Consider the following 14259-nt stretch of genomic DNA (forward strand, 5'->3'; position numbering starts at 1 on the left):
CCAGCTTGTCTATTCCTTTTCCTTAGCTTTTCTCTCCCTCTTTCATACTATTATAACCCATTTTATAATTTTTACCTAATCGCTAACATTTATTTTAGTCTGTTGATCACTATTTCAGCTTCTACTATGTCCTCTTTGTATATCTGTCCAATTTATTTGTGTGTTATAATCTGTTTGCCTGGCATGTACCTGGGCTACTACACTTATGGAGGAGATCACAGTCATTGGCCTACCCAGACATTCTGTCTGCTCTGTAGTGGACTACAGAATGAGAGTGACAGTGCTCCTCATTCCTCCTGGCTTGGGACTAGCAGGAGCTTTTAAGTTCTTCCTTCTCGATGCATATCACCCCGATACATGTTTGCCCAGTGCTCATGGAGGTATTTGTGAAATATAAAAACTTTAAAGCTCTGGTTGACAGCTCTCTGATGCAGTGTCAGTAAGTAAATATGGCCCAAGGTAGAGAATTGACAGTCACAATAATTGAGTTGCTATATCCCAGATTACGATGCATAAAGGGGTTGCATACTTTTAAATGGTAATGAGGAATGTTTTTAAAGGATTGCCATATGAACTTCAAGACTATGTGGAAGATACATCAGAATACATAGCTCCTCAAGAAGGAAACTTTGTCTACAAGTTGTTCAGCCTACAAGACCTGTTGTTACTTGTGCGGTGCAGTGTACAGAGGGTAGAGACCAGACCACGCTCCAAAAAACGGAAGAAGATCAGAAGAGTAAGTTATCTGAGAGTTGTGATGTGGCAGTATGAGTGATAATATCAAATGCTAAATATGGCGTTCTAACAAAATTTGATTTTAAATTACTGATCACTCCTATAATATTTCAGGGTAAACTTCTTTTAGTAAGATGTTGAAATCAGTCTTAATAAGATACATACTCCATCATCATAAATGCTGGTAATACATAGAAACTCTACGGAAAACTGCATTTAGATTGACTTGGCCAGAATGGCACTCCTAACTCTGTATGACTGCACTTTCTTGTCACCTATGAGCCCTTTCTTTACCCTGAGACATTTCTCAACATCTTTTAGAAACTGAAGCTTTAAGATCCTGGAGTTTAGGGCTGCTGGGGTACCAGGTTCTGCTGTCTTTCCCTGTGGTTCCTCTTGGATTGTGATAAAAAGTCTCCTCAGAAAATGAAACAAATGATTGTTACAGCTTTCCCTGTGTCCCTTCTGCAACTGAGCTTCTCTTAGATCACTTGACACCCTGCATGTGACTTTTGGAGTCTGCTAAATAAAGAGAAGCATGTTTTAATTGGTGCTAAGAGAACTGAAGTGTCTACTAAAAAGTACTTAAGTGTCTTTTATTGTTTCTTAATGGCATTCATTTTTTGAAACTTTCATTTATTATGAGAGGGTGTGTGTTTGTACATGAGTACACATACATGTATGCACATACATGTGTGTATAGAGGTGTGGAGGTCAGAGACAACTTTTAGAAATTGGTTCTCTTCTTCTGCCATGTGGGTTCCTAGGATAGTGTTCTGGTCATGAGGTTTGGTGGGAAGCCACTGACCCAATAAGCTATTTCACCAGGCCAAGACAACTTCTTAAATTGTATTCTTTTTTTAAACTTTTTCATTATTTTCTTTTATGTACTTTGGTGTTTTCCCTGCATGTCCCTGTGTACCATATCTGTGTACCTGTTGTCTGAAGATCCCAAAGAGGGAGTTAGGTTCCTTGGTACTTGAGATACAGACATTAATGAGCTACCATACTGGATCCTAGAGCAGCCAGTGCTCTTAACTGCTGAACAATCTATTCCCCATTGTGTGTGTGTGTGTGTGTGTGTTTATTTCTATACTTATTTGTGCTCTCATTTTTTTTGTAGGCAGCCTCATTCATTTCATGTTCTACCCTGTTAATCCGTACCACTTTGTCTTTTTATCTATATGTTTAAAATAGTGTTGATACCAGTATCTTCTAAGTAAAAATAGCCTGTGGAAATTTTGGATACCAGTTTAATTCTTGACCAACATAGCTTGGTAGGATCATTGTTATTCACTCAAAAAGTAAAATTTATAAATATCAAGCTATAACCATCTAGGAAAAATTATTTATCAAGATGTCAAAACAATTGAGCCCCAAAGAATATCTAAATAGAAGTCTTTTTTTTTTTTTGGTTTTTCCAAGACAGGGTTTCTCTGTGTGGCCCTGGCTGTCCTGGAACTCACTCTGTAGATCAGGCTGGCCTGGAACTCAGAAATCCACCTGCCTCTGCCTCCCAAGTGCTGGGATTAAATGCATGTGCCACCACTGCCCGGCTGAAGTCATATTTCTGACTGTCAAACTCGGAGTAAAATTTGAAAACTGTCCTGAGAATGCTTGCCTCTTGTATCTGTTGTTCTTTATGTGTGGTGGGTTAGCACACATGGTATAATTTCTGTAATATAATGTATGCCTCTTGGACTTATGCCCTACTTTTCTTTTTCTGAAATGTTAGCAACACAGAAACTCAGTAAAGAGATGAGAAAACTTGAGGGGTTTGAGGGCTAGGAGTCTTTGTAAGGAATCCACACTAGTTTGAAAACTTCAAAATATTGCCATTTAAGAATGTATCCTTGAAATATTTCCTCCATGAGAACCAGCTTGTTTAGACAAGGTTTTCAGGTTTGCAAATCTAATTCCTGATGTTCAAGAATATCATCTCCCATTTTTTTTTCTTAACTCTGCAGTTTTGTGTTGTTGATATCTTCCTCAACAAAACTCTGCACTTGGGAGGCTGAGGTGGGGGGGGGGGGGATTGTTAGCAGTTGAGGCCAGCTACTCTACATACCAAGTTCCAGGCCAGCCTGGGCTACAGAGTAATAAGTCCCTGTCTCAAAAAAAAGCTAACAACAACAAAAAAGCCAGCAACACCTGTGCTTACAAAAGCTCCTGTTTGAAGAGAACTTAAAGAGCAACCAGTTTGAGAGAACAGAAGTGGAGAGGCTGATGGGGACCAAGGCAAAACTGAAGCTTACACATTCTGTATAGAATGGGAATTCCAGGCCACCTAACCACTAAGTAGCTACTACCTCTTGACTGTCAGTTAAGCACATATCCTGGGTGCTGCATTTCAAAATGGTTAACAATTTCAGATCCAGTTATTGAAATTTTAGGTTGGCATCCTTGGTCCTCAAGGAAAAAAAGACTGCTTAAAGATGCTTTTAATCCTAGCACTTGAGAGGCAGAGGCAGGTGGATTTCTGAGTTCGAGGCCAGCCTGGTCTACAGAGTGAGTTCCAGGACAGCCAGAGCTATACAGAGAAGAAACCCTGTCTCGAAAAACCGGAAAAAAAAAAAAAAAAAAAGATGCATTATGTTAGGAAGAATAGAAGTTACTCAGTGGTACTGAAACTAGATGTGAACTATCTGTTTAGGAACAGATATAAGGATTTAAGAGGTTTATGTAAAAACTGGCAAACTGATGCGTGAAAAGCTTTCACCTGGGCATCTTAGACTACAGCTGCTCTTCTGGGGAAATAGGAAATTTTTACATCACAAATCTTGATGCAAATTGTGATTTGCACTTCAATTGTAGATACTAAGAGAAAGCATTCAGGCCCTTCCCCTGACTTCCTGGAGGTGGCAGTAGAATGCATACAGAAATACAGTCAGATTTAAGACTTGGTTTTATATCAAAGAGAAGCAAGCACACTACCTTCAAATACACATATGTGTGTATATATATGCACATACATCTGTATCTTGATTCTTTCCATGTGTAAATAATATTATAATCCATTTAAGATCAGAAAGATAATCATCTTTGCTTTGTATCATCTGTTCTTTTCTATTTCTGCCATAATCAACCATGTCACTGAACATATTTCTTAGCTCTCTGACATGAGGCTTGAGGTTTTTGTTTAGGTTTTGATTTATTGTATGTATATAAATGGCTTATGGTCACTCGTGTGCCATGGAACGTATGTGGAGATCAGAGGACAACTTGCTAGAGTCTATTCTCTCCCTCTATATTTTGTGTGGATTCAGATTGTTAGGTTTTTCAGCGAACAGTTTATCTGCTAAGCTGTCTCAGTGGCCCAAATTTCTCAGCATTCTGGAGATGGAATAGAAAATGGAAATTTTGTCTTCAGCTTCTATTTGCTTTAAAGTTAGGATGCCTAATCATATTTATCATTCATTTACTAAGGAATTATCATATGGTACAATGATTTTAGTCCAATCACAATATTTTTTTATTGATAAGCCACCTTGTGGTCTTTACTGCAGATGCAAACTATGGTCCTTAGAACTACAACTTCATGCAGAAACTTAGGCAACACCTAAGTCTATATTTTAGCAGGGTCATCAGGTTATTAAAGGTATAACATTATAGGCAGTATTACCTTTAGGAGTTACCATTCAACATCTTACAGAAATCAGTAGTCACACAAACCACACCATTCTGAGTGCTGATGGCTAAAATGCTGTGTTTGAATTTTTCTTAGCACCACTGGTATAGAAAAGACACTAAACCATGTTAGGAAAGCCAGAAACTGAGCAAGGATGATTAAATGTTTTTAGATCTGTGAAAGAAAGTACCCAAAGTACTAACAAGCCAAGTCACTTGAGTAGGTATAGACCTTGTTTCTTTTGTAGCAGAGAATGGAGAATCCTGTTGGGAGAAGAATTTTCAGGCTGGGGATGTATCATAGCTCAGTAGTAGAGCACATGTGTAGTACATGACCTTGGGTTTAATATCCAGCACCATCAGAAAGAATTAAGTTTTCATTGGCAGAAAACACATCTGCTACAGTATTCTGCGAGAAGGTACTTGCTTTGCTTGCACATTCTCCCTTAGACCAGTAATGGGCATAGTCATCTTGCTCCATCTGCTTGATATCCTGACCAATAAGCTCTAAATGGATGGTTTGTCACATGCTTAGTGCTTGGAATAAAGCATTTTGTGTTGTAAAGATAGTAACATCCACAGTTGTTCTTAAAGGTTATTAATACTCATCCTTAGAAAAACAGCTGCTCAGGGAATTTGAGTTGCTAATGTCTAAAGAGGGGAGGATCATTTCTCTTTTCTTTTGAGAATTATTAGTATATGTTAGTTTTTGCCTTCTAGCATTTACCTTTGGACCTATGAACAATTGTATGTACTAGCCTCTGTCCCAAAGAATCTGCTGTGAATCACATTCGCTCGCAGGGAGTATGTCTGTTTATGTTGGCAATCAGGGTGGTGGTTGAGTGATCCCTTATCCATCCTCCACTTCCTGAATCTACCCCTCGGAGGCAAATGGATCCATATCTTCCTTCCCAAATCCTACACTCTGCAAAATAAATAAAGTTAAATTGCCTGCAGGCATTCAAAAGTCACTAGCTATATAGGCAAATGTATTTTCTTTGGAAAGCAATTTTTGTTTTTGTTTGGGTTTTGATTTATTGTACTTGTGTACCATGGAATGTGTGAAGATCAGATTTAGAGCTTTGACAAAATGCAATTTTGCATTGCAGCAATTTCCAGTTTACGTGCTACCAAAAGTAGAGTATCAAGGTTGTTATGGAGTTGAAGCTCTGACTGAAAGCGAGCTCTGTTGCTTCTGGACTGAAAGTTTATTGCATTCCAACTGCTCGTTTTATGTTGGTGAGTCTATAGGAGTCCTCTCCCCTTTGTAACTCCTTTTAAGTACTTACCTTTGAATTCAGCTGTACATACTTCCATTTTGAACTTCTTTGTTTTCCATTCTCTCCTTATGCTGACTCTGTAGTTAAACAGTGACAGCGAGTACTAGTGAGCTAGTAAATTGATTAACACATATTTTATAATTTTCTTACAGTTATAATGGCATTGTCTTAGAAATCTCATCTTGAAACAGCACTTGACTTTATTTTGGTTTTGAAGTTTTGAACAGAAGGAAATTAACAGGACTTTGAAAGATGTTGCCAGGGTTCTTGTATAGTTAATGTGCTTCACATGACAAGCTACTTGCTTTCATTGTTCATTCTGTTCCTTCACATTGGAATGTTACAAGATGAACATCTCTGTCATCTCTTGTCTTAGTCTCTATGCCCTACAAGGTGATATTGATTGATCTGTCTGCCCTTCCAGCTCCCATCTACCCCAGTCTTCTCCTTCTTTTGATCTCTGAATATGTTCTTCTGCTTGCCCTTTGTTACTCCCTATATCATTGTTCTTTCTTAGGCCTTCACTTTTTCCTATTAGACAGTAAATAGTTTGAAGTTGGAGCCTGGTAGAGAGCTTTGTATTCCTAGTACAGAGCACAGGCATGGTGCCATGTGTATAGTGAGTGCTATGTGTTTTTCTTGCCTGATCTAGAAACAGTGATTATTTATTTCAAAATTTGCCCCCCATTTTGAGTAATTAGTATTTGGGGGGGGTCTTGTTGTTGTTGTTGTTGTTGTTGTTGTTGTTGTTGTTTTGATAGCATCTGGATGGCCTCAAATTACCAATCCTGCCTCAGCCTCCTAAGTGCTAAAATTATTCCCATGCTGCCATACCTGGCTAACGTTTTAGCACTGGCCCTAGAGTATCTGATTGAGTGGTCCAGAATGGGATCTGGGTCTTCATTTCCTAACTTGATCTCAGATAATAATGCTGCTAATCTAGGGCACTCTGAAAACCACCATAGTTCAGTCTTCAGATGCATTAAAAACATTTGCTTTTGTTTGCTTGCTTGCTTCACTATATATAAATATGCTCAACTCCTTCTCTAGATTAGTGTCTCTTGCGCCTTAAAAACCTTGAGTTGCTCCTTTAAAAAAATCTGTAGTCTCATCACAACTTCTCTATCTGCTGTCCAGTGTTACAATGTTTATCAAATCTATAGAGGTGGCATTCAGTCAATCCTTACTTTATGCAGTTCTTAGAAACATGACCTTCAGTTATGGCAGTATATTAAGAGTGGAAGTTGCATATAAACCTTGCTGCCAGCTTCTCAGTCCACTAATTATGAAGTAGATTGCAGACACACATGATCAGTGACTACCTACATATCTTCTTTCAGTCTGTGAAAGAGGTTGCTATGTACTTCTTACCAGTTTGTATACAGAAATCAAATGTGTGGTGTGGCACCTCCTTGTCTCCCAGTGATCAACTGTTTGAGATTTTTATGAAAATAGATAATGAAAACAAGGAATTGGCCAGCAATGAATGTTTAAGTGGGGGTAGTAGTGCTAGAAGTGAAATTGTAATCAAACTTGCATGAAGCTGTAGAAAAAAATAGCTGACTCAAAATGTTAACACTAGCACTGCTCAGCCTCTTTAATCACTGCCACAGAGACTTAGTGAAGGCTAACTACCTAATGATGTAAACGAGAGCAGTGCTGTGACATGAAAGACAAGGCAACACCAGCATAAGGCTATAATTAAAGGAACTCTTGGGCAGAGTATGGGAGTCGATCCTAACTTAGATGAGAGTATGCCAGTTGCCACAGTGAGAAAAGATGCTTCTCTATCAGGAGCTGTCTAAGAAGGCAGGGAGCACTGTTCACACTACTCTTGGTAAGACTTTTTGAAAATGAAGAATTATGCTGTTTTTGATGTTTTAAATTGCAGTGTACTAAATGCATATTTTTTATATTTCATTCCTCTAAATACAAATGATGGAGAAGTTGTTTTGGTTAAACATGTAAAAATAATGAAATAAATTGTAAATTTTCTCATTTATTACCAAAATACATTATTTTTGCTTGTATGATCGTTTTTACAAACTTATACTGCATTTAAAACTAGGAACACCTATATGCATTCTGTGTAAATGATTCACAAACATAGATGTTTCACTTTTGCTATCTAAAGCAATGCCTCCCAAGTGTAACTCATCTTAAAATATGATCTGAAAGAGATTGGTTGTTACTGAAGGACAATGGCCAGAGCTTTCATCTTCTCAAATCTGGCTCAAGTACCCTGAAGGCTGAGGAGACAAATATGTCGGGCTCTAATAGATCTGGTGGACCGGCAGGTTAGAAAGCTCCACTGTTGAGAGCTGTAGCTTCCTTGAGGAAGTAGGCCTTCATAGCACTTAGTACAGGATTCCCTGTCTGGTTAGTTCTTTGATAGACTGTATTTGCTGGATACTACACTACATACTTTTATTGTTGAATTTTTTTACAAGGTAAGTTCTATTAGTAATCTCAAGTTTATTTATTAAACATCCAAAAATACATTTTTGAACTTAATATCCTCTTTTTATAGCTGCTAAACCATTAAAATGTGTCTTTATTATTAGGAATGTCACATATAATGAGCATTAGAGATGGAGAGGTGAAACTTAAGCTGGCTTAAGAAATAACAAATGGCTGTGGGAACAAATGGATATGTTGTCTGGGTAGGAAGACGTCTGGTAAAAATGTTTCTAATTAACTTCTTTGAGCATAAAGCAAATGAGATTAAAGTAGGCTAGATATGGAAAGGAGGTAATAAACTATATGCAATTTTTGTAGTCCTAATGACTGATACCTACTTTCTAAGCAATTTCTTTTGACAATAAAATATTAGGAGTTAAAAATATAAGTAAAATCAAAAACATAAAAATATAAATAAGTCAAAAGCATTATTTCCCGAATTGGTGGGTGTTACTCTTTTTTTTTTTAAACATTCACTTATCTTATGTATATGAGTACACTGTCTTCATGCACACCATGTGGTTGCTGGGAATTGAACTCAGACCTCTGGAAGAGCAGTTAGTGCTCTTAACCACTGAGCCTTCTCTCCAGCCCCCTGGGTGTTACTTTTACACTGTGATGTTTTTAACCTTCATACAATAGTAGTAGCATGGCTTCCCTGTTACATTCCCACGTGCATTGCATTTGCCTCAGGATCTCCTCTGTCACTTGGTAAATCACAGCACCTCTGTGCATACCTCCGCTTATTTTGCTTTAAAATGAATATATTACTTTCTACAACAGAAATATCATTTTAAGAATATAATATTTTTGGATTTTGTGGAATGTAGATTTATATCAGGCGTGCAAGAAAATAAGACTTTGAATAGATTGCTTTACCCACAGAGACCTTTATGATTGCTTTAATAAAAAATAAGCTATATTTTATAATAAGTTTCATAATAGTGTGTCTTTGATACTTATTGAGCAGACTCCGTCGTCAGCTTTGATTTTCAATTGCTTGTTCACACAAGTGAGCTCATGCTTCTCTTTACAACTTTATGAAGATGCAGCTTTAGTGAGAGCCAGAAGCACCAGTGTCTGAGCAGGGTTTCCTCTTAAGTAGAGGGTAGGGTGATAATTCTCTTTGAGGTATGTGGACATGTGCCAACTTTTTTATATTTAACAAATATTTTACCGTGAAACATACCATCATCTGTATATCATTATAAATTCAGGTGTACTTGATACCCAGTGAAATATATCTCTCCTTTTAAATACAGAGTCCTTTATAATTGAACATCTTTAGATAGAGAGCCTAGATAACTTGTTTTTTTTATTATTTTTTTTATAACCACAGTGACATGGGTTTCTTTAAGTTGTGTATTTTCTTTTAGGGCATATTGATGCATTTACTTCAAAGCTTTTTATGCTAGAAGAAATCACCTCAGAAGAACTAAAAGAAAAACTTGCAGCACTCAAGTAAGGAAGTGCTTTGTGGTGGGCATTGAAAAGACAACTCATGTAATGTGATGGTGGCTTTTCCTTTACCTCTAAGTAATGATGATGTTTGATTACTCTCTAGATCTTGAGGTCCCCTAACCCAATTTACTTTCTTTCCATCTGCAATGAAATATACTGCTAGCAACACCAGTCTTTCCACTTCATACAAATGAGGCTAGAGCCAGAGAGTGTGTTGTAAAGTGCAGGGAAACACACATTTTAGCCATGTGTAGAGAAGGGGAGGATCAGACAGCCACAGAATTATATGACTGATTGGACAGCTTGGCTTCTGAAATTTCCAAATCCTACCAGATGTAAACATCAGAAGTAAATTAGTGGTCCTTAGAACTCTGAGTGCCTCACTGTGAGGGAAAGCTTATACAACTTGGCAGGAAAGGCTATGGTAGCATCCTCGCCGTTTCCTACAGAGAAGCTGGGACTGGGAGTGGTTCATTCTAGCAGTGCTAAAGTCACCACTGTTAACGGCAAAGCTTCAATGGACTCAGATTTCTGAAGGAACAGTCACACTTGAACACAAAAGTCCACTCTCAAAGAATTGCTTTATATGTACATACAGAAAAATCTTTCAGTACATTACTAACCCCTTGCCTCACTTCTGTCAGTGAAGAAAAAAGATGTAAAGAGAAATAATAGTGGAAATTAGTTTGTATGTAGACGAGGCACCAAATAGTTAAACCCTTTGGCTGGTCTGACCCTGCTCTACGTCTCTATCATCACACATGCATAAAATCAGTTTTCTTGGCAACTGATTACAGCTGTTCTAGATTTTTATTTTATTTGGGTGTTTTTAAATTATATGATTATAACTGCTCTAACACAAAATACTTCAAGAACATGAAAGAAAATTAAGGAATTTGTGTCTCGCCCCAGCATAATCTACTTGCTGGTCCTTATTTGGCATTAGTAGCCTGCTGCTGCCTTTGACTGTGAGTAATAGGCCACACGTTTTTAGTGAGGTTACACTTTCTAGGTTTGTTAGTTTCAATTTAATTTCATATCAGTTTCTCTTCTGTTTAATAGGATTTCAAGTTTATTTAACATTCTTCAGCACATTCTAAAGAAATTATGTAGGTAAGTACTTTGAGGTATTTGCATAGAAATTTTTATTTTCTTTGCTGAAAATTATTAGAAGCTTTGATAATGTACTATTAGAAATAGATGAAAAAACTATAAGTGTAGAAAGTATTTTATCAAAGTTAAAAATTAAAAATAGGAATGAAAGATAACATGATAGTGTCTGGCTGTACTGAAACTGCAAATGTGTTTGTTTTGTTCATATTTCTCTTTGACTCTCTTTCTCTCTCATACACACTATACACGTGCACACAGACACGCAAACACACACAGAGCATCTTGCTGTATGGCCCAGTGTGGCCTCAAACTGTCAATCTTCAAAGATACATGAGTTTCATTGATTAGAAACTCAATATTTGAAATGTTATTTATACTTTCTACCAAATAGCCACTTGCTTCCATGTGTGAAAGTGATGAGAGGGGAAAGCCTAAACGCTAAGAAGACATCTCTGACCTCCTTTGTCAACACTAGTTACTTTCAGTTTGAAAAGTGGGGAAAATGTAGCTCATTATATTTTTGGGCAACTCTGTGTAACAAAAGCTGATCATATTCATTTTAATAATGTTCATTTTAATAATGGAAAAGAACTGTTCTCTTTGGATCTTTCACCTAGAGGTTGTGTATTCTCAAGAAAATATAGTCCACTACCCATGTGCCTTTTGTTCTTTATGGTGATACATTGAATCCCTTGAAGCTTTCCAAAAAGCAAAGAAAATATAGTAGATTGGCCACTATCAATTTTTGTGTTAATAGAAGATTGTGGTTGAGGCTCTGACTTGTGTGCAGACCAAAAAGCCAGATCCGTATTGAGCCCTGTGCAGATCTACTATGTGCAGAACTGTGGGCAAAATGCTTTGCATCTCTCATATTAGTTTATGCCCAGTTGAAGTTAATCTCAAAAGCTTGTGTGAAGGATTTAATATGGAAGTGGGTGGTGGGTAGTATAACAGGTAGCTCATTAACACATAAGCCTGCTGTGGTTCCTCCATCTTCCCTGCATGTTCCCTTGCCTCTTTCTAACACTTTTGAGTCCTGGACATGTCACATTCACTTTTGTGTCTCTAGTCTCTTACCTATTAGAAACAATGTGTAAGTAGAGTGTTAAATGAATGAAAATATATGGTTTGAGTATATCATGGATTAGAGAGTTAGATGGATTGTTTATCCGTTAAATGACTGACATTTACAGATTGATAAAGTGGTAAAAAGGAAATGGTCAGAATAAAAACTTCAACTAGTTGCCTGAAGGGTATGAAGCAACTTTAAAGGCTTTTGAAATCTTTACTTCTGCTGGTCCTGAAATACTTTCCAAAGTGGCGTTCTCTTCCTGTGGCAGCTCGGTTTTGCTCTGTGGGGTTAGGAGAACATGATGAGATTGGCACCATAAACCTGTAAGTTGAGTCTCAGTGTTGGATGCAGCTTGCAGGAAGGGTCCTACTTGCTGTCTCACGCAGCAGAAGATTCTTCACTCCTGATCTACAAGACCTCAGATGGAAAAGTTACTAGAACAGCATATAATTTGCATAAGGCACATTGTGACCTTCCTGGTGTACCCTCCAGTCTCTCGGTTCCTTGGGTCCCATTAGATCCCAGTTACCTGTTACCGTATCATATCCATCATGGACGAATACCTTGCACTTTTCCACCTAAATCACTGCGTCCTGCAGCACAACCAAAGGTAAGATCTGTTTTACAATTAAATGTTCTATTCTCTACTTGCTGTATGTGTATATGCATGAAGCATCCAGGAAGTTCAGTGCCTGAGTGTCTGCCCAAAGCAAACTTGTATTTTCTTAGTTACTATTTATGTATATCCTCTTCCATTAAACAATTGAGGCAATTTGCAAAAGAGTCCATATAATAAAATTATGATATAATTAAAAATGGATTAGTAAGATAAAGAAATACTTAAAAAGCAAGCATTAGTAATTAGTAACGTGGCTTATTAAAAATACAGTAAAATATTAAGGGTAAAGTTATATTACACTAAGAATTTTATAATGTAGGGTTTATTGAATTATTATTAATGTTATACTTATTATAAAACCTTTCTAGAAATACCAGTTTAGTAACCTTCTTAACCTAGAGTTTGAAGACATGCAGCTGCAGACACACTCTACACTGTCCTACCATGCCACCCATTCCTTGTCATGTCACTAGTTCAGTTTGAGCTTAGGACATCCAGATGTCCATAAGCACAAATCCAGTGCGCTTTCCTGCCATGTTGCTAACCTTCTAGTCAGATTACTGAAGACTTCCTGTCGGGTTCCCTGGGGGCTTCTATAGCGCTCACATAAAGCTCACATAGAGCTCACATGTGTGTCTTTTGAACACTGTCTTCCTCTTCCTTTCTCTGGTATGCCCAATTAGTCTGTGAATGTCCCCAACTACTTTTGAGAAAATAGCTTTCCTACAATTGCCAAGAGCTTTCTAATTGTTACTACTGTTTGTGTTGTTTACGTTGGATGAGGCTGTGTATGCTGTTTAGTTCTCCACCCCGGTGTCACTGTTTGAGAAGATTATTTACTAGTCAATATTTTGGTGCATGCCAAGCAGCCATCTACCCCATTCCTAGTGAGCTTTCACAAGAAAGTAGAAATGTGCCAAACTGGTTGAGAAATTGAAAGCATGGAGAAAGTTAGTTAACACTGTATTTATCTTCGGTTTCAGTGACTGTTTTTAGTTTATAAATACTCTAGTGATTTTTATAATCTAAGGAAATTTCTTAAGTAACTTAAAAATAATAATTAGAAAAATGTTTTTGAAAACCTGTATTCTAAAAAGACAGTTGTCTTTTAATTTAGAAACACTAATCATAGTCTGCCAGCTGTAACATATAATTCTGTATGGGGGTGTTTTACTCTTTTTTGGTGAAAATGAGTGGTTTAATACCTTAGAACTGAACAACTTTTAAGTTAAAGAAAACTTTTTTTCTTTGTTTTCAAGATAGGGTTTCTCTGTGTAGCCCTGGCTGTCCTGGAACTCACTCTTTAGACCAGGCTGCCTTGAACTCAAAGAGATCTGCCTGCCTCGGTCTCCCAAATGAAGAAAACATATTTATACAAGAAAGTGAGTTTTTAAAAGAAGTGAGTATATAGACTAACAACAAATATTGAATGCTTATTATACCTTAGCATTTCTTGGAAGATGTAACTTTTTCAGTAGAGTGATCAAATATGCTGCAGTGTAACAAGAAAATTCTGCTAGACAAGGAGAAATTATGTGTATTAGGATGTGAACACATAAATACACATTCTAACTATCCATTCATGTGTATTACTGGGCAGTATCCAGTACAGGAGCACATGCTCTTGTGTATTACTGGGCAGTATCCAGTACAGGGGCACATGCTCTTGAGAGTTTCTGGGACCAGACTGTTGCCCAGCACTGGGGACATAGACAGTTAGATAACTAATGTTCCCTTGGTGTGTTCTAAAAATCAACAGAATCCCTCTGACCACAACTAGCCTATAGTAAATGTGTGTGTGTGTATCCCCTGGACACCATGTTCTTCTTTTCTTTCTGTTATGCCCAGTCAGTAAACATCCTGAAGCCCTTTTAAGAGATAGTTTTTCCTTG

General features: G+C 37.4%; 1 protein-coding gene across 3 annotated transcripts in view; it reads left to right on the forward strand.

The window, feature by feature from the left end:
- Ice2 (interactor of little elongation complex ELL subunit 2) overlaps positions 1–14259 on the forward strand; it is a 40864-nt gene that overhangs the window by 23651 nt on the left and 2954 nt on the right. Inside the window, exons 11-15 of one of the 3 annotated variants that reach the window (XM_031343817.1) lie at positions 561–736; positions 5472–5601; positions 9479–9563; positions 10626–10676; positions 12100–12358. In XM_031343817.1, the coding sequence (XP_031199677.1) occupies positions 561–736; positions 5472–5601; positions 9479–9563; positions 10626–10676; positions 12100–12358 (701 nt within the window). Of the gene's footprint in view, positions 1–560; positions 737–5471; positions 5602–9478; positions 9564–10625; positions 10677–12016; positions 12359–14259 lie in introns of those variants that run through there. The other 2 variants (XM_031343818.1, XM_031343819.1) reach the window with 2 other exon arrangements.

Source organism: Mastomys coucha, unplaced genomic scaffold (genome assembly GCF_008632895.1).
Source record: "Mastomys coucha isolate ucsf_1 unplaced genomic scaffold, UCSF_Mcou_1 pScaffold23, whole genome shotgun sequence".
In the NCBI taxonomy this organism is placed as follows: Eukaryota; Metazoa; Chordata; class Mammalia; order Rodentia; family Muridae; genus Mastomys; species Mastomys coucha.